Consider the following 27,581-nt stretch of genomic DNA (forward strand, 5'->3'; position numbering starts at 1 on the left):
TCTGGGATGAAAAGAGGCAAATGGGAAATAGGAAAGCCCAATGCTTTCCAAAACTCAACTTCACAAAACAAGACTAAGGAGGCACGGCTAGATGGCAGGTGATCAGGAAAAGATGGGGGGGGCTCCAAGGGACATGGATCCCAGAATCAACAGTGTGATCTGACAGCCAAGAAAACAAAGGTGATCTTAGTCTATATCAAGGAGGAACAGCTTCCCAGACCTTGGAGGTGATGGTGCCACTGGTCTCTGCCCTGGTCAGACCACATTTGGAGGGTCATGTTCCATTCTGGGTACCAGACTCTGTGATGAGCATCCAGAGGAGAGTGACCAGGGAGGGGATTGGAAACCCTGTCTAAGGAGGAGCTGTTGAAGGAACTGAAGATATTTAGCCCCAAGAAGGGATGGCTTCAAGGGTTTGGAGGACGGTGATGTGGAAGGATAGGTAATGTAGAGCAGTGGGTAGAGAGGCAGGCTGGAAGTCCTGCTTCTGACTGTGTAAGGTAGTAACTTCTCAGTGCCCTAGGCAACCTTCTAAGACAGTAAGTTACAGAGAGGGTGCTAACCTGAACTAATAGAGGCAGTTTCCTCAGCCAATGAAATCATAGGATGCAATAGAAAGAAAGCTTCCTAGACTGGGAGGTAAGAGACCTCAATCCCAGTCCCTGCTTGGCCATAACTTGACGTGTGACCTTGGGAAATCAGTCCCTGCTCTGGACTTCAGTGCATTTCTTGAAATTCTACAATCATGTAAAAGCCCTTTCCTCTCCATTGCACACATTCATAGATAGATATTGAACAAATTATAAACAAAGTGCAATAATATGAGATTGGATGAGGGAGAGATTAATCACTTACACCTTGGGAAGTTGAGGAATCAAGAAGAACTTAATAAAGTAGGCTGTCTACTCTGCTGCCATCTCAGTGTGTTGTCTTGGGTTGGTCACTGTATTTTTCTGGGTTAGTTCATTATTGATGAAATAGGAATTGTGAGTGCAAGTGGAGAGAGGGGGTGGTGCTTGGTGTCTTTATTATATGCATATAGAGGCCTATGAATTTTCTTCCCAGAACTAGTCATTTCTTCCTTTCCTCACTGTCCAAACTCCTGAGTCACTGCAAGACTCACAAGGTGCTATTACCCCCAATTTCCAGATAAAGAAACTGAGGCACAGAGAGGCTTACCCAGGGTCACAGAGCTAGGGAATGTCTGAGGTGAGATTTAGATTTACATCTTTCTAATTTCAAGTCCCATGCTTGGTATACTGTGCCACCTAGCTACTTAATGGCCTGTTTCTAATGCACAGGTCCTGAGGTACAGTGATAGATATTTAACAACTCGTTTCTCAGAAAAACACAACACACTCTTTTTTTAATTAAAAAAAATTTTTTTTTCACAACACACTCTTAAGATTAAGCTGTACTGGGGGCAGCTAGGTGGCTCAGTGATAGCGCACTGGCCCTGGATTCAGGAGGACCTGAGTTCAAATCCAGCCTCAGACACTTGACACTTTACTAGCTGTGTTTCCCTGGGCAAGTCACTTAACCCCAATTGCCTCACAAAAAAAAAAAAAAAGAAGAAGAAAAGAAAAGATTAAGATGTACTGTTAACGTTTTCTCCTTCATTTAAGTCTAGACAATCAACAAATCAATCCCTAATTAGTAGCACTTGCTGAGTTCCAAGGTGTAAACACTTCCACTGAAAATTTAACTAGCAGCCCTCTCAGCTGATAAGTGCAGTAAGTGCTGGCTCCAGCATACCCCTGCATAGATTTGACTATATCCCTGAGGGCAGTTTGCTCCATCCCCTAGCCAAGCACCTTGTATGCAGTAGATGCTTAACAAAAGCTTGTTGAATTGAGTGAGATTGTCACTTCCCTGCTCAAAAAAATCTAATTGCTTCCCATTATCTCTAGGATAAAATATAAATGCATAACCCATCAGTTAAAGCCTTCCACAGTCTAGCTCCCACCTATTTTTACGGCCCTATTTCACCGACAGAAAGGATATAGTTTAAATCTGGCTTGAGATACTTACTAGAAGTCCGTGTTCTACTGGAGGAGAAAATAAGGCCACATACAAATACAATCAGAATAAATAGAAATACAAGGTAGTTGAGGAGGGGGGATACTACCATGACCTAATGCCATGATTTCTGCCTCTCTAGCCTTATCTCATACTATGCCTCCTTGAACACTTAACTCTGCCACCCCTGTGCCTGGAACTATTCCCCGCATCCCACTGCGGGGAATAAAGAGCCAGCAATGGGGGGAGTTGGTGGAAGGAAGCTGCGCCTCACTCGGCTCAGGGAAAACAAGAAAGGCAGCAATTGATCAGAGCCCAGGGAAAATAGCGCTCCTGAAGAGTCCGGGACAAAGCTTGTGGAAGCCATGGGCATGGATTCTATGGGACCCTCCCCGCAAAAGTCAGAGCTTGTGAGAGCCTGGGGAGGAGAGAATGCTAAGAATTCTCCAAACTTAAATAGCAGCCCCCGGATTCTATTTGGACCCTTTCTGGATAATTCACAGGGTCCAGGTCCTGAGGAAGGGCCCATCTCCAGCCCTCTTGGGAGATCGATGGGTCGGCTGTTTAGGGCTGGGCAAAAGAACCAAGGAGGAGAAAGCTCAGGAACATGTCAATGTGGCCAGTGTGACACCCCGGGGCACCGCTCTTTGTTTGCAGGGCTCTGAGGGGGAGGAAGAGGGACGGAGAGAGGGTGGAGGAGGGGGAGGGGGAGGAGGAGGAAGTAGAAAGAGGAATTCTGAGGTCCCCAGCACTCCCAGGGGACTCCATACAGAGGGGATTCTGAGGCCCCCGGCACCAGGGGGCTCTGCAGGGAAAACACTTCCAGGTGCCCCCATCAGGGGGCAGTGCAGGCGGCACTGCGGGGGGCCCCACTAGGGGGCGCTGCAGGCGGCACTGCCGGGTGCCCCCATTAGAGGGCGCTGCAGGAGGCACTGCCGGGTGCCCGGACTAAACTCTGGAGGGCTCAATGGAGAGGATGGCCAGAGGCCCTCAGCTGTGTGGCAGCCGCAGGGTTCTGGGGGCTGTTGGGGCTGGGTTGGGCCCCTCCTCGGGGGGCAGAACTGGGAGGATGTTGGGCCCCGCACGCACGCCTGGGGCGCCCCTGGGCTCCCTGCCCCTCCTGCTCATGCTGCTGTTGCTGCCCGTGGGTGAGAGCCGGCCCCGGGGTGGGGGGTGGGGGGAAGGGCTGCCCCCTGAATCCCCTAACTATGGCCCCCCACCTCCTCTTCTCCTCTCCCCACAGGCTGTGCTGCTGATGAGCCGCCCACCCAGGAGGATGAAACGGGTGAGTGATGGGGAGGCTGGGGGGAGGGTGCCTAGGGCGTGGCCCCTCCCCTTTATCTCCCATCTGGGGGTCCCCAACCAGCCACAACGGCCACCTTCCTCCTTCCCCCTTCCCTGCCCTCCCCTGCCCCAAACCCACAGAGAGGGGGAGGAGGAGGTGTGTGTGTGTGTGGGGGTGCTCTGGCCCCTCCCCTCTCTGGACATTCTGTGTTCTAAGTTCCCTCCCAGCTCTGACATTCTGTGTTCTAAGTTCCCTTCCACCTCAGACATTCTGTGTTCTAAGTTCTTTTCCACCTCAGACATTCTGTGTTCTAAGTTCCCTTCCACCTCAGACATTCTGTGTTTTAAGTTCTTTTCCACCTCTGACATTCTGTGTTTTAAGTTCCCTTCCACCTCTGACATTTTGTTCTAAGTTCCCTTCCACCTCTGACATTTTGTTCTAAGTTCCCTTCCACCTCTGACATTCTGTGTTCCAAGATTCCACGTATGACATGCTATGTAATAAGATCCCATCTAGCTCTGACTCAGTATGATCCTATGATCATAATATGTTAATCAAGAACCTACCCACCCCTGCCCAATCCCAGCTCTCTCAGGGACATTATGAGGGAGGAGTAGGAAGATATGTCCATTTGACATAGGAAAAGACTTCTTACTGATGGTCTTACAGATGGTCCAGGGAGGCCTTAAACCCGTGGTTAGATACTCATTTTCTTCAAGGCCTGAACTCATATAGAATTTGCAAATCAGTAGTAAGAACATGGTGGGTTTCCTGAAGACAAAGTCCAACCACAAGCCCGTACCATTCTGAATAATGCCAGTGGGGTCGGTTAGGTTCAGGGCCCCCCCACCCCCACCCCAGCCTAATGGAGCAGACAAAGTCCTGGACCTTAGGGAGCTTCTTACCTGTGCAAAGATACTGTTCTTCCCTCTACCTTCATGTAGATCCTTAACCTTTCCTGCTATTCCCTTCTCTGCTATGTCTAGCTCTAGTATGGTATGAGGTATCTTGGTCCTAATGGGGAGATGCCCGCAGGGAGCTAGGTCCTGTCTCTAGGATCAAAGGTGCTTCGGCTGTGATCCTGAAACAGTAAAGGAAAGGAGTTCCTTGGATATCATCTAAGTCAACTCCCTCATGCAGATAAGTAAGTAGGGACGCAGAAAGCTTAAAAAATTATTTGCCCATGGCCACACTGTGGGAATCAGCGGTAAGACCTTTTATCCAGCATAAAATATATGGTATAGAAGAGTCGACCACAAATCAGGCAGGTGAATACAGACCACTATAAGTCTTCATAGAGTGACTTCTTTATTTGGCTCAAGGAGAATTCCCAGAATACCCTCATATGACTGTATATCCATAGGGTTGTATGTTCCTAGAAAGGCAGAAGGGACTTTAGTGTCCATTTAGTTCAACTGCCTTATTTTACAGGTGAGGAAACTGAAGAACAGAGAGGTTCAGTGATTGCTTAAGGTCACACAGGTATTAAGGGGCAGAACAGGGATTTAAACTGAGGTCACATGACTCCAAACCCAGGTCTCTTTCTATAATGCCTCTATTCAAATGTAATAAGTGTTTGCTTAATTAATAACAGCTAGGTGGCACCATGGATAGAATACTGGGCTTGGAGTCAGGCAGACTTAGGTTAAAATCCAACCTCAGATACTTCCTAGCTGTGTGACCTTGAGCAACTCACTTAGCCTCTGTTCACCATTGGAAAAGGAAAAGGCAAACCACTCCAGTATCTTTTCCAAGAGGTTCAGGGGTCACAGAGTCAGACATGACCGAAACAACTGAACAACATTTTTATAGTGCTTTAAGGTTTGTGAAGCATCTTACATGTTATCTCATCTGATCCCCACAGTAACCCTGAGAGGTAGGTAACATTATTATCCCCATTTTATAATTGAGGAAACCAAGTCGGAGAGAAGTTACATGACTTGCCCAGAATCACACAGCTAAGAAGTGTCTGTGGCAGGATTTGGAATGCACTAAGCACTGCATCTCCTAGCAGCCTGTGAACAAAATTCAATTGAATGGAAGTCGAATGGTCTCATGAAGTGGAAACAGAAGCTACCTAGCCCAAAGTCCAAACATATGATATCTGGGTTCCCCTCACATCAATATCCCTGTCTGTTAGGATGGACAATCAAAGAGCATGGAGCACCAGTCCCTTAGTAATCACTACCAAGAGCCAAAGATAGCAACAATGACAAGGATGGTAGCATTAGAAATGTCTCCCGTGTCTACTGTCTATGGACTTAGCAAGTCTGACATAGCTATTGCTGAAATCATTATTATCATTTTGCAAATGGAGAAATTGGGGCTCAGAGAGGTTAGAGGATTTGCTTGGTCACAAATAAGTATCAGAACCAGGATTAAGACCTAAGTAATTTGATCTCAAATTCAGGATTTCTTTTTTAACAGCCCTAATAAGAAGGCTATTTCTTGAAGTGGTGACTATTGAATAGGTCTTAAGGGTTGTGGCTTCAGTGGAAGGATGATGACATGGGATTCTGGATCCCCCCCCCCAACACCTCTTCCCCTTCTCATCTCTCTCTTTCAATTCTCTCTCTCTCTCTCTCTCTCTCTCTCTCTCTCTCTCTCTCTCTCTCTCTCTCTCTCTCTCTCTCTCTCTCTCTCTGGCTCAACTCTTTTTCATCTCTCTGTCTCTGTCTTTCTGTGTCTCTATGTCTCTGTCTCTTCTTCTACCACCTCTCTTTCTCTCACCCTTGCTCTCTCACTCTTCCTCTCTCCCCAGGCTGTGGTCATTCCTATCTCTTTGACAGAGTCATAGCCGGAGAGGATGCATTGGCCAAGAAATGGCCATGGCAAGTGAGCATTCAAGAAGGCACGAAGCACCTGTGCGGTGGGTCCATAGTCGCCCCCTTGTGGGTGCTGACAGCTGCTAATTGCGTGAATGTGTGAGTTGAAACATTTCCAAGGCCCTAGGTCTGGATAAATATCATTTGTCTTATAGTGTTGTGCCGAAAATACTTTTTTTAAATTATGAAAGTATTTTATTATTTTCCAGTTACATGTAGAGATAGTTTTTCAACATTTTTTTAATAAGATTTCTGGTATCAAATTTTTCTCCCTCTCTCCCCAAGACAGCAAGTAATCTGATATAGGTTATATATGTACAATAACATTCAATGTATTTCTGCATTAGTCATGTTATAAGAGAAGAATCAGAGCAAAAAGGAAAAAACTTCAAAAAAGAAAAACAACAGCACCAAAACCAAAAGAAATAGTATGGTTCAATTTGCATCCATATTCCACAGTTCCTTTTTTCTGGATTTTCCATCATGAGTGCTTTGGAACTATCATATACTGTTGTATTGCTGAGAAGAATCAAATCTATCACAGTTGATGATACTGTGTATAATGTTCTCCTGGTTCTGCTCATCTCACTCAGCATCAGTTCATGCAAGTCCTTCCAGGTTTCTCTGAACTCCTCCTGCTCATCATTTCTTACAGCACAATAGAATTCTATTACAATCATATACCACAACTTGTTCAGCCATTCCCCAATTGATGGGCAGCCCCTCAATTTCCAATTCCTTGCCTCCACCAAAAGAGCAGCTATAAATATTTTTGTACATGTGGGTCCTTTTTCCCTTTTTGATGATCTCTTTGGGAAAAAGACCTAATAGTGGTATTGCTGGGTCAAAGGGTATGCACAGCTTTATAGCCCTTTGGGCATAAGCAGAAAATACTTTGGAAAGTGTCCTGTGATTCCAAGTCCAGGCCTATTTCCCTCTGGCAGGATAGTTGGGTTACATAGGGGAGGTTGGGTACAAGGAGGATGACTTGGAAAACTGGAAAGAGCCCAGAAAGGTAAAAGTGGATTCTGTGTCACAATTCTGGCAGAGGTAGCTAGAAGTGAAGTTACAGAAAGAGGAAGCGGTGTGGTACTTTATCAATACAGTTGCAGGGTGTGTGTTTAAAGGATCATTTGAGAGGTTGCATCTTTAGTTTCAAACAATGGAGAATCACAGAATCTCAGTAGAAGAGACTTTTAAATCCCCACAGCATCTCCAAGTGGTCATCTACCACCTGCTCAGATGAAGAATTTAAAAAAATCCTCCTTTTTGAGTCAGCCCGCCTACTTTTTGACAACTAGATTTTTAGAATATTGTTAAGACTGTTACGGCAGCTAGGTGGCGCAGTGGAAAGAGCACCAGCCCTGGATTCAGGAGGAGCTGAGTTCAGGTTTGACCTCAGACACTTGACACTTACTAGCTGTGTGACCCTGGACAAGTAACTTAACCCCAATTGTCCTACAAAAGAGAGAGAGAGAGAGACTATTTCTTAAACTTAAAGCCAACCAGTCAACAAACATTTATTTATTAGGCATTTCCAATGTGCCAGGCACAGGGAAACAAAGAAAAGGGAAGAAGAAAAAAATAAACAAATGAACAAGCAGATGAATAAATAAAACACACAACCCAGCTAGTAAGTGCCTGAGGCCTGATTTGAACTTGGTCCTCCTGACTCTTGAGCTGGTGCTCTATGCAGCGCACCAAGGTTGAATTTGATGGCCTCTGAGGTCCCTTCCAACTCTGAGATTCTCTGATTCTGTGTCATCAGTGAATCTGATAAAGCTGATACCTATACCTTCACCCAAGTCATCGTCAAACACATTGAACAGCATCCACAGGCAAATTCCCATGGCTTCACACAAGAGACCTCCCTATCGGATGAGCATTTGTGGGGGGAGGGGGGGCAGCTAGGTGGCGCACTGGAGAAAGCACTGGCCCTGGATTCAGGAGGACCTGAGTTCAAATCCAGCCTCAGACACTTGACACTTACAAGCTGTGTGATCCTATGCAAGTCACTTAACCCTCATTGTCCTGCCCCCCCCCACAAAAAAAATATGGGATAGGAGATGAGCATTTTCTTTTTCTTTCTTTCTTTTTTTTTTGTGTGGGGCAATGAGCAGTAAGTGGCTTGCCCAGAGTCACACAGCTATTAAGTGTCAAGTGTTTGAGGCTGGATTTGAACTCAGGTCCTCCTGAATCCAAGGCCGGTGCTTTATCCACTGCACCACCTAGCTGCGCCCGAAGATGAACATTTTCAACAAATTCTGAATCTTGGTTCTGCTTGATGCCAGCAGTCAAAAACAAGTGTGGTGGTTGGGAAATAAAAGGACACAGATTTTGACTCAATAAAAGGAAGAACTTTCTAATAATCAACACTCTACAATATTGGCACCCTCTGCATTCAGAGTGATTTCCCCATTAATGGTGATATTCAAACATAGTTTGAACGGCCACATACCAGAGAGGCTGTAGAGGTGCTTAAAGGACCTCCTTAAGATTCTGACTGTGAAATCACACCCCCATGCAACATTCTTTTTTTTTTTTCCTTTTTTTGTGGGGCAGTGAGTGTTAAGTGACTTGCCCAGGGTCACAAAGCTAGTAAGTGTCAAGTGTCTTGAGGCAGGATTTGAACTCAGGTCCTCCTGAGTCCAGAGCCAGCGCTTTATCCACTGTGCTACCTAGCTGCCCCCCACGCAACATTCTCAAAAGCCAGGCTGCTGTTGCCTTAATTCAAGTTAGAGATCTTACAACCTGTCTAGTCCAACCCCTCTCGCTTTACATATGAGTAGACTGTGGTCCAAGAGGTTTAATAGCTTACTCAAGGTCCCCAGCTAGCAAATGGTGCAGCCAGGACTCAGGGTCATGTTTATGGATCCACCGCCCCACCGAGTCCAATGCTCCCTTCACTTCCATGTGATGACAACAGTGTTGATGTCTTCCCTCTCTCCAATAGCAACATTACATTTACTATCTTAATGGGGAGCACGATGCTCGATGAAGAAAACTCTGTACATTCTCTCCGGGTCGGGGTCGATCGAGTGGTAATCCATCCCAGTTACCAGGAGAGCAGATATTGGTCGTGGATCGGCCGTGAGAATAACATAGCCCTCATCAAGCTGAATCGGAAGTTGAATTACACCAAGCACATCGCTCCTGTCTGCCTTGCCTCCCCCAAGTTGGAAGTAAGACCTGGGTCCTTCTGCTGGATAACAGGCTGGGGCCAGACCAAAATAGGCGAACCAGGACAGATAGGTGAGGAATCGGGCCCCATGGGAAAAATGCGCCTCCCGTGGTGTGCTTCATTGGCTTGGGTTCTTCTTCCTTAGCTCCTGCATATCCTAGCCCTTCCTCTATCCACTCCAGCTTCTAAGCCCTGCTCACCGCATATATCTCCATCTGCCTCCTTCCTGACTAATCTCATTTTACTTCAAAGGAATCAACCTAACCTACTTCCTGACTAGTCTACTATTTGCCCAGGAAGGGCATTTACCCTTACCTCCTGCGATTCCCTCCCTGTTTCAGTTTGCAGTATCTCAGTCTGCAGACAGGTTCATTTTTGGTATTTGTGTTCCACTCTGTATCCTGTCCATGACCCTCTGCTGTGCCCAGGGTCGCTGCTAGTTCCTAAGCCCCTTCTCTGGCATGTCCCCTGGACAAAATTACGTGTGTCGTGATTTCATCCCAGCACTTTTCTCTGTTCTCCAGTGCCCTCCCTCACTTCCCCATTTAGTAATCCCTCTCCCCTCCTCAGGAAAGCTCACACTAAGGCACAAGGGCCTAAATGGATGTCTTCCTCTCAGGAGCATGTGTTTTTGAGGAGAGAAGGCTGAGTAAGACATGATTTAACAAAAGAAATCATTCTCTAATGATGGGATTTTAGGCCTAAGATTTTTTTTAAATGGAGAGTATTGTGGTTTGTTTGGTTTGGGGGTTTGTTTGGGTTTTTTGGCCCTCTTCAAATCAGTAAACCAATGCTTTAGGTTAAAGGGAGAAGGGCAAGGAAGACCCAAAGGGAGCAGGAGCAGGAGCAGGAGCAGGAGCAGGAGCAGGAGCAGGAGCAGGAGCAGGAGCAGGAGCAGGAAGCCGGGTATACTAGAGGGAACACTATATTTGAGGTGAAAGGATTTGTGTTTCAGTCCTGATGTGAACTCCACCTGGGCCTCAGTTTCCTTATCTGTAAAAAGAGGGGTTGCAGTCAGTGATCTTAGAAGGTGCTTTCTATAGTGCCCAGTATGTGCCAGGCACTATGCTAAGTGCTTTTCAAACGTCATCTCATTTGATCTTCATAGCAACCCTGGGAAATAGGTCCTATTATTATATTTATTTTAGATTGTTGTTGTTATCTAATCCAAGGTGTAACTGAACAAGAATCCCCTTACAGAATCCCTGGAGATTAATTACCCAGCTTCCTCCCTTGAAGGCCTCCCATCTAGTCGGGGACACAAACTCACTGTCTTCCAAGGCAGCTAGCTCCTTTTCCTTTTGGACAGCTTTAGTTGTTAGAAGTTTTCCCTCAGATACAAGAGAGAAATCTTCCTAGTTCCAGACTAGATGTCCTAAATGTAGCAAGCTCTTCAAAGGTCTAGTCTGGCTAATTTGATTCTCCTGGACTGGCTTGGAGCGAGGCTTCTGTGTTCTCTTTCCCTTTTTGACTCCCACTGAACGTTTCTCTTAAGTCCCTGGACTGAGTTCATTGGTCCATTCTACAATCTCAAACTCATTCTGAGCCAACTGAAAAGCCTCTTAAAGGCCTGGCAAACTAGTAAGGAATTACCCATAGTGCTTTACAATCCCTTGGCCAGCTAAGTATTTTATTTCCCCATTCCCGTTAGCAGATAAATAGAACAATTCCCATCCTTTCACAATCAGAATCATTCACTCCAATTCATGGGTTACCCCTCAAAGGCCTGCTTTTATTAGATTGGGAATTAGGTCACCCAAGTATGGCACACTTAGCCTGAGAAGAAACTTAGAGGGGGTAAAGGAAGAGAAGATAGCTGTCTTCAAGCATTGAAAGGCATACCATAGAAACAGGGGATCAGACTGTGGAATGGAGAGGAAGGGATAGAAATGGTCAAGAGAAAGGTTTTGGCTCAATATGAGGACAAACTTCATGATGAAAAAACCCCCAAAGTTGGATGGGCTGCCTTAGGAGGTCACTGTCCTCACTGGAAGACTAGAAGACTAGAAGCAGGGCCTGGTTGGTCACTCGTCAGGGACACTGTTGAGAGGACTCTCCCGCAGGTTCAGGTTGGCCAAAATGCTGGCTCTGAAGTCCCTTCAACACTCATATCCTGTGCCTCTGCATTCAGGACACAGCCCTGCTCCCGCTTCATGGTGGACAGCCTTCCCCATGGTTTTCCAACTTCAGCGGAAGCCAGGGGAGAAAATGGGCCCTGAGGAGTTGGAAAGAACTGTTTGGTGGTGGTACAACAGGAGAGCGGTGGGGGCTCTTTCTTTTCTCTCCCTTTCCTGAACCTTCAACACTGACTCCAATAACTGAAGGAGATTATTAGCACATCCACACTCTAAACACTGGGTGGGCTGGTAGCTACTGAGCGGGCTGTGGGATGTTCTAGTTGAGGGGGAGCATGGCAGGGGATCATGGGACACAGAAGGCTCTAACCCCCGAGGTCTCTCTCACCCAATATCCCCACAGTGCCGCTGTCTCCAATCCTTCAGGAAGCCGAGATCACGGTCATGAGCAACGATGACTGTGACACCCTCTACCATGACATCTCAGAAGTGCCCAGCATTGTCCGAATCATCTCCTCTAACATGATGTGCAGTGATTACTCCCGAGGAAGAGACTTCTGCTATGTGAGTTCTCTGCATGAGACCCAGTGCTCAGCACAGTGCCTGGTACCTAGTAGGTGCTTAATAAATGTCAATTGATTGATTGAGCCATGAAGAGAAACTTTCTTCCTACCTTGGCAGCCACTCCCCAGCCTTGGCTTTCATCTCTCAGGGCACTTGGTCATTTTCAGAGAAGGAGATGGCTTTGGGAGCAGTCATAGGAGCTTAGAATAGACTTAGAAACATCACAAAAGTAAGGGGTCCAGAGACAAATTGTGAATCTCAGAGACTCTGTAAGGCAGCTAGGTGGTGCCATAGCTCATAGAACGCTGGACCTGGAGGCAGGAAGGCCTGAGTTCAAATCCAGCCTCAGACACTTACTAGCTGTGTGACCCTGAACAAGGCACTGAACTGCCTCAGTTTCCTCATTTGTCAAATGGGGATAATAATAGCACCTTCCTCCCAGGATTAAAGTAAGGATAAAATGAGATTACACTCATGAAGCACTTGGCAAATCTTAGGGGTACTATATAAACGGTACTGTTGTTGTTGTTGTTGTTAATAGTCAGCATTACACTACATAAATGCTAGCTGTTATTAGTATTAGTGGTGATAATAATTTTTATTACATTGTCAACAGCTTACATTCATGGTGATGATGATGATACTAATAACTAGCATTTATAAAGTGCCTATTGTGTGCCAGGCACTGTGCTAAGTGCTTTACAAATATTATCTCATTTGATCTTCATAATAACCCTGCAAGGTAGGTCTTATTATTATTCTTATTTTATGTTGTTGTTATTGTTTGTTTTGTTTTGTTTTTAGTGAGGCAATTGGGGTTAAGTGACTTGCCCAGGGTCACACAGCTAGTAAGTGTTAAGTGTCCGAGGCCGGATCCAAACTCAGGTCCTCCTGACTCCAGGGCCGGTGCTCCACCCACTGCGCCACCTAGCTACCCCTATTGTTGTTATTTAATCGAAGGTGTTAACTGAGCAGGAATCCCCTTACAGAATCCCTGGGGATTCGTTATTCAGCCTCTTCCTTTGAAGGCCTCCAATATAATAAGGGAAAACAAACTCACCATCTCCCAAGGCAGCTGGCTCCTTTTTCTTTTGGACAGTTTTAGTTGTTAGGAAGTTTCCCCTCAGATTGCACTAAAATCTGCATCTTTGGCAACTTCGCTAACTACTCAGTTCATTTATTCCCAAACATGTCTTAAATGCCTATTATATAACAATATCCTATGCTCAGCCCTGGGGGTAAAAATAGTAGCTAGCAGTAGACTGCTTTCAAGGAGTTTCCTTTTCTTTTTCTTTTTTAAATTGATAATTTGTTTTATTTTTCCCCAATTACATGTAAAATGATTTTAATATTCTTTTCTACTTGACCTGAGAGCTCTAGAATTTGGCTATAATATTCCTTGGAGTCTTCATTTTGGGATCTCTTTCAGAAGGTGATTGGTAGATTCTTTCCATGTGTATCTGGTTCTAGGATATCAGGGCAATTTTCCTTAATAATTTCTTGAAAGATGATGTCTAGGATTTTTTGATGCTGGCTTTCAGGTAGTCTAATAATTCTTTTTTTGTTGTTTGTTTTTGTTTGTTTTGGTTTTTTTGGTTTTTAGTGAGGCAATTGGGGTTAAGTGACTTGCCCAGGGTCACACAACTAGTAAGTGTTAAGTGTCTGAGGCTGGATATGAACTCAGGTACTCCTGACTCCAGGGCTGGTGCTCTATTCACTGTGCCACCTAGCTGCCCCTAGTCTAATAATTCTTAACTTATCTCTCCTTGATCTATTTTCCAAGTCAGATGTTTTTCCAGTGAGATGTCTCATGTTTTCTTCTATTTCTTTATTCTTTTAATTTTTTTCCTTTATGTCTCATAAAGTCATAAGCTTGCCCAATTCTGATTTTTAAGAAATGATTTTCTTCAGTGAAATTTTTACCTCCTTTTCCCTTTGGCCCACTCTACTTTCCAAGGCATGCTTCTCTGCATTGGATTTTTGTGCCTCTTTTACTATTTGGCCTATTCTGTTTTTTAAGGTGTTATATTTTTCAGTATTTTTTGTGCCTCCTTTACCAAGATACCACCTCCTTTTTCATGATTTTCTTGCATTACTCTTATTTCTCTTCCCAATTTTTCCTCTACCTCTTATTTGACCAAAATCCTTTTTGAGCTCTTCCTTGGCCTGAGGCCAATTTATATTTTTCTTTGAGGCTTTGGATGTAGCAGTTTTGACTTTGTTGTCTTCTGAGTTTGTTTTGATCTTCCCTGTCACCGTAGTAACTTTCTTTTTCTGTCAGGATCTTTTCCTGCTGTTTGCTCTATTTCTAGCCTATTTCTTGATTGTTAACTCTATGCTAAAGAGGGGCTCTGCTTCCAGAGTGGGGGGAGCACTGTTCCTGGCTTCAGGTTTTTTGTGCAGCTGTTTTCAGAGATAATGCTGGTGACCTATGAATTTTTGGTTCTTCCAAGGTGGTGTGATCCAGGGAGAGGTGTTTTTATTGCTCTCCTGTTCTGTGCTTTGCTCTGTGAGTGACCACAGACACTCTTTTCCCCTCTGGAACTGTGACCACGGTTCTGGCTTCAATATGGCTACAAACCCTGATGTGGTAGTACTCCTCCTTGCCCTGAAACCGAGACCCAGAACTGCAACCCAGCTTCAGCTATGGGCAATGCAACAGAGTCCTACCCCTGGTACCAGAAAAGGGACCCCTGTAATTTCCTTCTGACCAGCTATCTGACCCCCTTACTGTCTTCAGGCTGAGAGATCTGCTGCCACTGATTCAGTCACCCCCAAGGCCTGCTGCTGATGCACAGCCTGCGCTGGATTGTGCTCCATTCTCACACGGATGCAATACGCCTTTCCTGCCAACCTCCCAAGTTGTCTTGGACTGGAAAATTGTTCCACCCCATCCTTCTGTGGGTTCTGCCACCCTAGGATTTGTCTTGAGGCATTATTTTTGTTTGAAGGGGTTTGGTGGGGGAGCTCAAGCAGGCACCTGTCTTTTCTCTGCCATCTTGGCTCTGCCTCCAGGAGTCTGCCATTGAGCATGATTTAGGAGTATGATAGAGATAGCTCTCCCTCTGGAGCCAAACAAAACAAAGCTAACTCTTCTTCCAGTCACATCCACCCATTTCCACTTGGTCTTTTCTTCCCCAGGTTATGCACCTAAGGGCATGGCCTCCCTTCTTCTCCTCTTCCCTACCCGGCACCCAGGGGTGAGCAATGTCCTCCAGGTGTGATCTGTCAAAATAGGGCTGAGGAGTACAGGACTCTACTCTCCTTCATGTACACTACAGTTCTCTGAAAGCAGTTCAAGGGCAGCTTGACTCCGTCAGCTGCCTCGATATTTGACTGGCCCACAGTAAACACAGGTCTTTCTCATTGGAACTATTGTCTAGCCACACACCCTTGGCATCCTGAGCTTGTCCAATTCAATGGCATCTATGTCAATTCACTTCAGCAAGATTTTTGTGAAGTACCTACTATGTGCCAGACACTGCATGCAAAGACCAAAATGAGACAGTCTCTGCACCTCAAGGAGCTTAGATTCCATTGGTGGGGGGCGGGGGGGAGGCCAGATACTGCACTTACGCAATTAAAGGCAAGATAGATTCAAAATAAATACAAATTGATTGGAGGGGGCTCTAGCAACCAGGGGGATTTAAAAAGTCCTTTTGCGAAGGTTGCATTTGAGCTGAGCCCAGAGAAAAAGCCAAATGAGGTGAGAAGGAAGAACAGTTCTGGCATAGTGGGTTGGAGCCTGTACAAAGGCACAGAAATGAAAGACAGAATGCTGTGTCGGGCAAAACACAGTTTGCATGAAGGGAAATACATTAAACCTATACAATAGGCAGAAGCAAGATTGTGAAAAGCTTTACCTGACTGGTTTGTACTTTATCCCAGAGCAGGAACAGCCTGAGCTGTTGAGAGCTGGGCTTTAGGAAGTTTAATTTGGAACCTCTATAAAAAAGGAATTGAAGAGGCTGGATGAAGGAAGACCAATTAGAAAGCTATTGCAGTATTCTAGATAAGAGCTGGTAAAGCCATGTGCTAGGGTAGGGTTTATGAGAGTAAAGGAAATGAACTTGAAAAATGCAGTGGAGCTGGAAACAACAAGACTTAGCACCAGATTGTACAGGAGCTCAGTGAGAGAGAAAAGTTGAGGATAACCATATTAATAAAACAGCAACAACAACAACAAAAGTCATATGATTATGTAATAGATGCAGAAAACGTTTTATACAACACCCATTTCTCTTTAAAAAAAAAAGCCTAGAAAGCATAAGAATAAACAGAGCTTTTCTTAAAATGATAAGTAGTATCCATCTAAACCCAAGGGCAAGCATTATCTATAATGGGGATAAGCTAGAAGCCTTTCCAGTAAAATCAGGTATTATGCAAGGATGTCCATTATCACTATTACTATTCAATATTATACTAGAAATCCTAGCTATAGTAATAAGACAAGAAAAGGAAATTGAGGGAATAAGCATAGGCAACAAGGAAACAAAATGATCACTTTTTTGCATATGAGTTTCCTTAAAGAACCCTTGAGTCAACTAAAAATTAATTGAAATAATTAACAACTTCAGTAAAGTTGAAGAATATAAAAAATAAACCCACACAAATCTCCAGCATTTGTGAATATTACCAACAAAATTCAGTAGGAAGAGTTAGAAAGAGGCATTACACTTAAAAAAACCCTCAACACTACCTCTACCATTTTTCATCTAATCTGTTTTTTTTGTTTTCATTTAAAAAATTAAATTATTTTCAATTATCAGACATTATTTTTCCCTCCTTCCCACCTCTGTCCCTGGAAAAAAGAAAGAAAGAAAAAGAAAAATATTCTTGTAACAAATATGCGTGGTCAAGCAAAACAAACTCCCATTTTGGCCTTGTCCAAGAATATGTCCCATTCTACATGTTAGTCAGTCAGCTCTCTGCTAGTCATTTATTAATCACTTATTAAGCACCACCTCTGTGCCAGCCACTGTGCTAAGCACTAGGGATATAAAAAGAAGCAAAAGACAGCCCTTATCCTCAAGAAGATCACAATGTAAAGGGAGGAGGTGGGTGGCATTATCACCACCGCACTGGAATCGATCGTTGTATTGATTAGAGTTCTTACATAAATTCTTATATGTGTATATATAATTATATATAGTCTTTATAAATTGTTTTATAATGTTATTGTTACAGTATCAATTGTTTTTATGCTTCTCGCTTCACTTCAGTCTACCTCAGTTCATATAAGTCTTCCCAGGTTTCTCTGAAACTATCCCCTCCATCATTTCATAAAATGCAATAGCATTCTATCATATTCATATACCATAGCTTGTTCAGTTGTTCTTCAGCTGATGAGCACCCCCTTCATTTCTAGTTTTTTGCCACTACAAAAAGTAGCTACAGATATTTTGGGACATACAGGACCTGATCTATCCATTTTGAATAAGATGAACCCTTCCACTGCGCTTGTCCAGTCAAAAGTACCATCTAACCAAGTCTCAATGATTCCTATGAGATCAAATTTAGACCTTTGTACTAAGATCTCTAGTCCCCTTATTTTGTTCTTACTCATCCTCTGTATCTTGGCATATAGTCATTATTATTCCTGCCTCTCTTCTTAGATATTGTTTCCTATGAATTACTAGTCTTCTCTACTGCTGTTGTTCTTATATTGAACCTGTGACATGACTTAGCAAATACATATATAAATGTGTGTATGTAGATATATGCATATATTTATGTATATATGTGTGCATATACCTATGCATACACTTTATGTATCCATATACATATACGTGCATGTATACATATGTTCACCCTCCTTGATCACTGTCTTGTGATGGCATAGGGGCTTGTGTAGCTCAATGAAACTATGAGCTATGCTGCACAGGGTTACCCAAGGTAGGCAGGTCAGAGTAGAGAGTTATGACAAAAGGTGATCCACTGGAGAGGGAAATAGAAAACCACTCCAGTGTCTTTGCCAAGAAAAACTCCATGGACAGTGTTAAAATGATAGAAGATATAACACAAGAAGATGAGCCCCTCAGGTTGGAAGATGTCTAACACTCTACTGGGGAAGAGCAAAGGACAACCACAAACAGCTCCAGAAAGAAAGAAGCATATGGGCCAAAGCTGAAAGGAAGCTCAGCTGTGAATGTGTCTAGTGACAAAAATCCAATGCTGTAAAGATCACTATTGTATAAGAACCTGGAATGTAAGATCTGTGTAAGTTGGATGTGATCAGACAGGTGATAGAAAGATTAAACATTGACATCTTGGGTGTCAGTGACCTTAAGTGGATGGGAATGGGAGAATTTAATTCAGTTTACATTACATTACCATGGGCAAGAATCCCTTAAAAGGAATGGAGTAGGGGCAGCTAGGTGGCGCAGTGGATAGAGCACCAGCCCTGGAGTCAGGAGGACCTGAGTTCAAATCTGGCCTCAGACACCTGACATTTACTAGCTCTGTGACCCTGGGCAAGTCACTTAACCCCCATGCCCCACAGAAAAAAATAAAAGAAGAAAGAAAGGAAGGAAGGGAGGGAGGGAGGGAGGGAGGGAGGGAGGGAGGGAGGAAGGAAGGAAGGAAGGAAGGAAGGAAGGAAGGAAGGAAGGAAGGAAAGAAAGAAAGAAAGAAAGAAAGAAAGAAAGAAAGAAAGAAAGAAAGAAAGAAAGAAAGAAAGAAAGAAAGAAAGAAAGAAAGAAAGAAAGAAAGAAAGAAAGAAAGAAAGAAAGAAAGAAAGAAAGAAAGAAAGAAAGAAGGAAAGAAAGAAAGAAAGAAATGAAATGAAATGAAATGAAATGAAATGAAATGAAATGAAATGAAATGAAATGAAATGAAATGAAATGAAATGAAATGAAATGGAGTAGCCCTCATAGACAATAAAAAGATAAGAAAAATGATGCTGGGGCATAATCTCGAAAATGACAATATCCGTTTCAATCCAAGGCAAACTGTTCAACATCACAGTAATACAAGCCTCTGCTCCAACTACTAATGCCAAAGAGGCCAAAGTTGATCAGTTCTATGAAGACCTACACATGTTCTAGAAATAACATTTAAAAAGATTTCACATTTATCATAGGGGATTGGAATGCCCAAGTGGAAAATCAAAAGAAAATTGGAATAACAGGCAAGTTTGGCGTTGGACTGCAAAATGAAGCAAGGCAGAGACTGATAGGGTTTTGTCAAGATAACTGGTCACAGCAAACACTCCTTTTCAAAAATTAACTCCACATGTGAATATCTCCAGATGGTCAATATTGAAATCATATTAATTTTATACTTTGCAGCCAAAGGTGGAGAAGCCCTATACATTCAGTTAAGACCTGGAGCTGACTGGATCAGATAATGAATTTCTTATTGAAAAATTTATTTAAACTGAAAAAGTAGGGAAAATCATCAGACCATATTGATATGACCTAAATAACATCCCTTATGACTATGAAGTGGAAGTAATGAATAGATTTCAGGGATTAGATCTGGTAGATAGAGTGCCTAAATAATTATGGACAGGAATTCACAATATTGTACAAGAGGCAACAATGACAACAACAACAACAAGCATCCCAAAGAAAAAGAAGAGAAAGAAAGCAAAATGACTGTCTGATGAGGCTTTACAGATAGCTGAGGAAAGACAGAAAGGGAAAGGAAAAAGGGAAAGATAGACTGAACTGAATGCAGAAATCCAGAGAATATCAAGGAGAGATAAGGTTTTATTAAATGAGCAATGCAAAGAAATAGAAGAAAATAATAGAATGGGAAAGACAAGAGATCTACTTAAGAAAACTAGAGATATCAAGGGAATATTTTATGCAAAAATGAGCATGATAAAAGACAAAAATGATAGGGACTTAACAGAAGTAGAAGAGATTGAGAAGTGGCAAGAATATACAGAACTATGCAAAAAAGATGGTGTGGTTACTGATCTAGAGCCAGATGTCTTAGAGAATGAATGAAGTCAAGTGGATTTTAGGAAACATTGCTAGCAATAAGGCTAGTGGAAATGATGAAATTCCATCTAAGTTATTTAGAACTCTAAAAGAGTGTTGTTAAAGTGCTGCACTCAAGGTACCAGCAAATTTGGAAAACTCAACAGTGGCTACAGGATTGGAAAATATCAGTTTATGTCCCAATCCTAAAGAAGGGTAATGTCAAAGTATATTCAAATTACTGAACAATTGCATTCATTTCACATGGCAATAAGATCATGCTTAAGATTCTGCAAACTAGGATTCAACAGTTACCAGAAGAGCAGGCTGATTTTTGACGAGGCAGAGGAACTAGAGACCAAATTGCCAACATTCACTGAATTATGAAGAAAGCAAGGGAGTTCCAGAAAAACATCTACTTCTGTTTTGTTGACTATACTGAAACCTTTCACTGTATGTATCACAGCAAAATGTGGCGAGTCCTGAAAGAGATAGGAGTACCAGGTCATCTTACTTGTTTCCTGAGAAACCTGTATGAGGGTCAAGAAGTGACAGTTAGAACTGAAGATGGAACAACTGATTGGTTTAAGATTGGAAAAGGAATATTATGAGGCTGTGTATTGTCTATCACCTAATTTATTTAACTTATATACAGAATACATCATGTAAAATACCAGGGTGGATGAATCCAAAGCCAGAATTAAGGTTGCTGGGAGAAATATCAACAACCGCAGTTATGCAGATGATACCACTCTGATGGCAGAAAGTGAAAAAGAATTAAGAAGCTTCTTCTTCTTCTTTTTTTTTTTTTTGGTGAGGCAATTGGGGTTAAGTGACTTGCTCAAGGTCACATGGCTAGTAAGTGTCAAGTGTCTGAGGCCAGATTTGAATTCAGGTCCTCCTGAATCCAGGGTCAGTGCTCTATCCACTGCACCACCTATCTGACCCAAGAAGCTTCTTAATGAGGGTGAAAGAGGAGAGTGTAAAAGCTGGTCTGAAGCTTAACATTAAAAGAAACTAAGATCACAGCAACTGGTCCTATCATGTCCTGGCAAACAGAGGAAGAAGAAATTGAAGTGGTATCAGATTTTATATTCTGAAGACATGAAATGAAAAGATGCTTGTTCCTTGGAAGAAAAATTATGACAAATCTGGACAGCATGCTACAAAGTGGAGACATTGCCTTGCCGACAAAGGTCCATATAGTTAAAGCTATGGTTTTTCCAGTAGTAATGTGTGGCTATGAGCATTGGACTGTAAGGAAATCTGAGCATCACAGAATCAACACTTTTAAATTGTGGTGCTGGAGAAGAGTTTTGAGAGTCCCTTGGACATCAAGGAGGTCAAATCAGCCAATATTTAAAGAAATTAATTCATACTATGCATTGGAAGGGTAAATACTGAAGGTGAAGCTTAAATATTTTGGTTACATAATGAGAAGACAAGATTCATTGAAAAAGATCCTGATCAGGGCAGCTAGATGGTGCAGTGGATAAAGCACCGGCCCTGGATTCAGGAGTACCTGTCTGGCCTCAGACACTTGACACTTACTAGCTGTGTGACCTTGGGCAAGTCACTTAACCCCCATTGCCCCACAAAATTAAAAAAAAATTATTTGAGAAAAAGATCCTGATGTTGGGAAAGGAGAAGGGCATGACAGAGGATGAAATGGATGGATACTGTCATGGAAGCAACAAACATGATCTTGGACAGACTTGGAGAGATAATGGAGGATAGAAGGGCCTGGTGTGCTGTGGTCCATGGGGTCACAAAGAGTCAGACATGACTGAATAACCTGAACAGAAACAACATACATACATACATACATATGTATGTATATATACATATATCTCTAAAAAATATATATGGGGGCAGCTAGGTGGTGCAGTGGATAGAGTACCGGCCCTGGAATCAGGAGGACCTGAGTTCAAATATGGCTTCAGACGCTTAACACTTACTAGCTGTGTGGCCCTGGGAAAGTCACTTAACCACAGTTGCCTCACAAACACACACACACACACACACACACACACACACACACACACACGGATATATCGGCACATGTATCCTCACCTCTCCATCTCTTGTAGAAGGACCTCAGTTAGATTTACAAGACTCCAGGCAAAAATGTTCTTCCTGGTCCTCATTTGGTACATTTTGTCCCTAGCCAAGAGCCCATCTCTCCTGTCTCTCAATACTTAGTTCAAATGTTCAACCTTCATCCCCGTTTTATTGTCCAGCTATTCACTTTCCAAATCTACCCTTTACCTCCTCAAGCTCTTACTTGCAATCAGAAGAAGAGATGAAGACATCACCTCTGCTCCTCAAGTCATGAGATTCTTGCCTATAACCTTGTGATCCCATAGCAATGCCTTCCAATTTCTTCTGACAATGTCTTTCATCCCTGAATGAATCATCAGTAAGGGCTACTGCTTCATAGACTTGAAAAATCTCAGAAGGCCGTCAGGTCTTATATATGACAGCAGACATCCCTAATGGTCTTGCCAATATAATTATAATAATGATGATGATAGCTAACATTTATAGAGTGTTGACTATGTGCCAGATATTGTGCCAAGTACTTTATAAATATTATCTAATTGGATTCTAAAAACAACGGTGAAAGGTAGGTGCTCCCCCATTTTATTACCCCCATTTTACAGATGAGGAAACCGAGACAGAGGTTAAGTGACTTGTCAAGGATCATACAGCTAGTAAGTGTCTGAGGCTGGATTTGAACTCGGGGCTTTCTGACTCCAAGCCCACCACTCTGTGCTCTATGTCTCCACCTAGCTGCCTCATGTAAGAGCATTTATCAGCGGTCCCATGTTCATCTGTTTCCTCTGGTCTGCTTGATGAAATGATAGATGTTGGGGCAGGTGACAGATAATAAGATGTAAGGGTGGACCCCTTTCAGATTATGAATAATCCATTTGCCTCTTGTACTGACCATTAGGTGCAAGCAATCAGTGACTGGCTGAGAGGATCAGCTATGCCCTTTGTGGTGTAGATAAAAAGAGAATTGACCCCATTCTGAGAGAGTGAAGAGAATCAGTTATGGAGGACAAAGCAGACCTTGAGTTCACACTTCCCTTTTTTCCTTGCACCTTTGATAGAGTGACCCTCCCCTCACAGCTGGTGATGGTGCCTTGCAGTGGGGAATCTATGGCAGAATCCAGAGGCAGTAAGAGGAGGGAGGTGTGGTGCCTGCAGTTGAAATCTCATTCTCTTCAACAATGCCATGTGCTTCACTACAAGACACCATGACAGCCCCCTCCAGTCTTCCCCAATGAGTCAGGCACCAGCCACCTCTACTCTCTGTTTCTGGAGGCTCCTGAAGAATGCTTTTCTGTAGCCAGATTTGGGGACTTTCCCCAAACCCACTGGATTTCTTCTAGTGGGCCTGGAGCAAACAGTGCGGTGTCATCTTAGAGTTGTAGGCACATACAGCACAACCATGCACACCATCCCTGTCTCCCACCCATGCTCATCTGCTGCCCAGACATCCATCTGCACCATGAGCTCCACTCTGCAAGGCCGTGCAGGCCTCGGCTCATCTCACTTCCTGGCTCTCACTAATAACTGCCTTTCACCTCTCTCTCCACAGGGGGATGATGGGAGCCCGCTGGTCTGTGAAATTGACAACACGTGGTTCCAAGCAGGGATAGTGAGCTGGACCCTGGGGTGTGCTCATCTGGAGACCCCAGGTGTCTATTCCCGGGTCAGCGAGTACTCCAACTGGATAGAGCGGGAGATAGCAGAGCTGAGCTATGCCAGCTCCACCCTCAGGGCTGCCTCCTGGATCATACCCTTCTCCCTGCTATTGCCCATTTGTCTCGTGATGACCCTGTGAACTCCTCTGCTCACCTTCTCTGAATTCCTTCTCGCCTCCCTCCCCCCCCCCCCAAGTCCTCTACTATCTCTGGCCGCTTTCTTTCACTTCCCTCCAGGACCTCCTGAATTCCTTCTGCTTCCCTGAGGATTTCACTCCCCCTCCTTAGCCTCATAACCTCTAACATGATTGAGGCTCAGGAGGTTGTGGCTGAGGTTGGAGGATTGATTTCCAAGGCTGAATGGGCAGATCAAGGAGCTATCTGAAGATATCTGTGGCAAGTTGGACAGGAGGTGGGACCAGAGGGAAAAGAGTAACTCCTTGTGAAAGGATAGGAAACCAGGGTTCAGGGGTTAGGATATTTGGGTCACATGGGCCATTATGAAGAGAAGGGAAAAACCCTAAGGCCCTTAGAGAACTTTGGAGAAGGGGATAATCAGAAAGAATGGTTCCAGAAATTGATAGGAAGATGATAGCCATTCAGCTCAAGCAGAAGGAGCCACAGGTAATCAGGGTGGGGGTGGGGAGGAGGGTCTGGTACATGAGTGCCCACTCATGCTAAACAGAGAGAGATCCATATAGGACTGTGTCTTACATATAGCAGGGACTCAATAAATTCATGTTCATTGATGAATTGTTTGATTCTGTCTTCTTCAAACACACACACTGACCAACGAGGAGGTGCCCTTTCTTAAGCCCACTGGACCTCTCTCTTCTGGGATTGATTGTGATGTAAGAGTTATACCAGAGTGTCTTGTTTGTGTTCGATTATAGAAAGCCCAAATGTCAGAGCTGGGATAGCCCTTAGAATATAAAACAAAAATAGCAGAGCTGGAAGGTACCATAGAGATCACCTACTTCTATTGCTTCCTCTAACAAATGAAAAAATTAAGGCGCAGAAAAATGTTTTGCCCAAAGCTCATCCAATGAATTAGTGGCATTGCTGAGATTAGAACCTAGGTCTCCTGATTCAAGGCATCATGAGATTTTGAAGAGGCTCTTTACCACCTCCACCCAAGGACATGAAGAAGAAATTCAGTTCCCTCCATCATAGGGCACTCTTGTGATTCCCCATCTTTCTTGGCTGCCTCTTCTTCAAAAGCTTTCCTCCTACCCTCCCTGGGCCATCCTGTGCACACACAGTTCAGATGCACCATTCATCTTTACTACAACATGAGAAGATCTTTAGGGGGCCAGGGGAGAGATGACTAGATGCAGGTGAAGTCACATGTATAGTCTTTATCCCTCTATTGGCCTGACTCAGTACTCAGACATTAATCATTTCTTCCAAAGTATCCTGGCCAGCATCTACTGTTCACCAGTAGATTCCTTCCCCATGTCTTTTCCCTTGGAGTTATGGTTTAGCTGGGTAATCCCATTTCAAGAAGGGATTACAGACTGTCCAGAGTGAAAGTTTAATGAAATAGTTGCAAATGATCCTGATGAGAAAGAACAGAGGTAGACATCTAAAGAGACCAAATGTGGCTGCCCAGGGAATTCTCAGATGTGCTCAGAGCCAAGCAGAACAGGCAAAAAAGATGAAAGAAGAGGGACATAACCAAAGATGAGTACCAGAAGATGAGGGAGGCTGGTAAGAACAGAACAGGAAAGGCTAAAGCCTAGGGTAGAAGAAAGGCCTGAGAAAACAGAAAGGAACAAAAAGAGGTTTGGGTGAGCTTTTTGGGAGAGAAAAGGCCAAGAAGGTAAGTAACCCACTGGTCTCTTGAGGGAAAGAAAATAGCAGCTCAGCTCTTATGGAATGGATAGATGGATGGGTGGGTGGGTGGCTGGCTGGCTGGCTGGATGGACGGATGGATGGATGGATGGATGAAGAAGTATTTATTAAGCACTTATTATGTGCAAAGCACTGTGCTAAGTGCTGGAGAGACACATAGAAAATCTGAGGCTGTCCCTGCTCCCAAGAAGCTTACAACAATGGGGGAGATAACACATATAGGACATTTCCACTAGAAATCAGATGACAAGGTGCCATGGTCAGTCCTTATTGGGCAGCCACAAAGCAGATGTTAAAGCATCTTCTTTCATATCATTTCCACTGATAAAAACCATATCTACTGATGAACCATTTCCACGATGCCCAGGACTCTAGTGGTGGGAGCTTTCTGTAACTGGTTGCTGAGGAGTCAGGGGCTACAGTACCTACAGAGGCTGTTACCAGGTCATAACAACAAAAGGGCTGTTCCCCTGCTGGTCTAGAATGGAGACCAAGCAGTGGTTGGTCAGTGGTTGGGGGTGGTAAGGAGGGAGAGTCCTCTCTCTTTGGGGATTGCTCCCTTCCAATGCTGGCAATGGAGCCCAGCATGGAAGCAGGAGCAGTGCTGGGGGGCACTGCTCTCCTCAGGGATCTAGGGCTCAGAGTCCGGGACTCTCTATCAAGGTCCATTCTCTTCACAACTATTCGAGCTACAGCCAAGGGTTGGCAAGCCACCCTGACTGATAATAATAATAATGATAATGACTAACATTTATATGGTCCTTTATGGTTTCCAAAGTACTTTATAAATATGATCTCTTAATAATAATATTAATATATAACACTTATATAGCTCTTACTATGTGTCAGGCACTGTGCTAAGTGCTTTACAATTATTACGTCATTTGATCCTCACAACGACCCTGGGAGGTAGGTGCTGTTACTATCCCCATTTAACAGATGAAGAAACTGGGGTAAATGGCTTAAATAACTTGTCCATATTCTCACAACAACCTAGAGAGGCAAGTGCTATTATTATTCCCATTTAACAGATGAAGAAATTGAGGCAGGCAGTTCAGTGACTTGCCCAAGGTCACACAGCTAGTCAGTTGCTCAGGCTACATCTGAACTCAGCACTCTAACCACTGTGGCTGACTAGTGATATTCAAGGTGGTATTCTACCATTACCTTAGAGGGTACCAATTCTGAGCTTCTCCTCTTCCCCATCCATAACAGCAAGATCTCCTAGCACTAACACAAGGTTCACAGTTTTCAAGGTTGGGAACAAGAGGAAGAATAAACATAGTTTAGATCAAAGGTTCTTTACCGGTCTCCAAAGACACCTTGGAGGTTATGGATGGATTTCAGGGGGTCCATGAATTTGTGTGTCTGTCTATCTATTCGTCTGCCTGTCTGTCTTTATCTGTCTGTCTGTCTCTTTATCTGTCTTTTTGTCTGTCTGTCTTTATCTGTCTCTTTGTCTATCTTTCTGTCTCTATGTCTATCTGTCTCTTTATGTATCTGTCTATATCTATCTATTTTTCTATATAATTGGTTTCCTTTGTAAATCTATGCAGTTTATTTTGTATATTTCAAGACATTATTCTGAGAAGGGACCTGTTGGCTTCACCAGCACAGAGGAACAGAAGTGAAAAGATTTTAATAATAATAATAACTAATATCTATATAGTACTTACTATGTGCCAGGCACTATGCTAAACACTTTTATGATTATTATCTCTTTTGGTACTCCCAACAACACCAGGAGGTAGGTACTATATTACCCCCATTTTACAGATGAGGAAACTGAGGCAAACAGGGTTAAGTGACTTGAGCAGGGTCACACGGCTAGTTAGAGTCTGAGGCCACATTTGAACTCATGAAGAGAAGTCAGGTCTCGCTGACTCGAGATCCAGCGCTGTATCCACTGTGCCATAAGCATGAAATTAGTAGTTGAGGGGTAACTAGGTGACGCAGTGGATAGAGCACTGACCCTGGAGTCAGGAGTACCTGAGTTCAAATCCAGCCTCAGACACTTAACACTTACTAGCTGTGTGACCCTGGGCAAGTCACTTAACCCCAATTGCCTCACCAAAAAAAAAAAAAAAGAAGAAAGAAAGAAATTGGTAGTTGAGACCTGGGTTCCAATTCTGGCTCA

General features: G+C 43.7%; 1 protein-coding gene across 1 annotated transcript; it reads left to right on the top strand.

The window, feature by feature from the left end:
* Positions 1-3,014: 3,014 nt before the first annotated feature.
* LOC122736886 (putative serine protease 45) lies at positions 3,015-24,194 on the top strand. The gene is made up of 6 exons (XM_043979291.1): positions 3,015-3,167; positions 3,263-3,304; positions 6,066-6,228; positions 9,083-9,381; positions 11,789-11,949; positions 23,485-24,194. The coding sequence occupies exons 1-6, from the start codon at positions 3,089-3,091 to the stop codon at positions 23,728-23,730; spliced, it is 990 nt and encodes a 329-aa protein (XP_043835226.1). The 5' UTR covers positions 3,015-3,088; the 3' UTR covers positions 23,731-24,194.
* Positions 24,195-27,581: the final 3,387 nt, after the last annotated feature.

This window comes from Dromiciops gliroides, chromosome 1 (assembly GCF_019393635.1).
Source record: "Dromiciops gliroides isolate mDroGli1 chromosome 1, mDroGli1.pri, whole genome shotgun sequence".
In the NCBI taxonomy this organism is placed as follows: domain Eukaryota; kingdom Metazoa; phylum Chordata; class Mammalia; order Microbiotheria; family Microbiotheriidae; genus Dromiciops; species Dromiciops gliroides.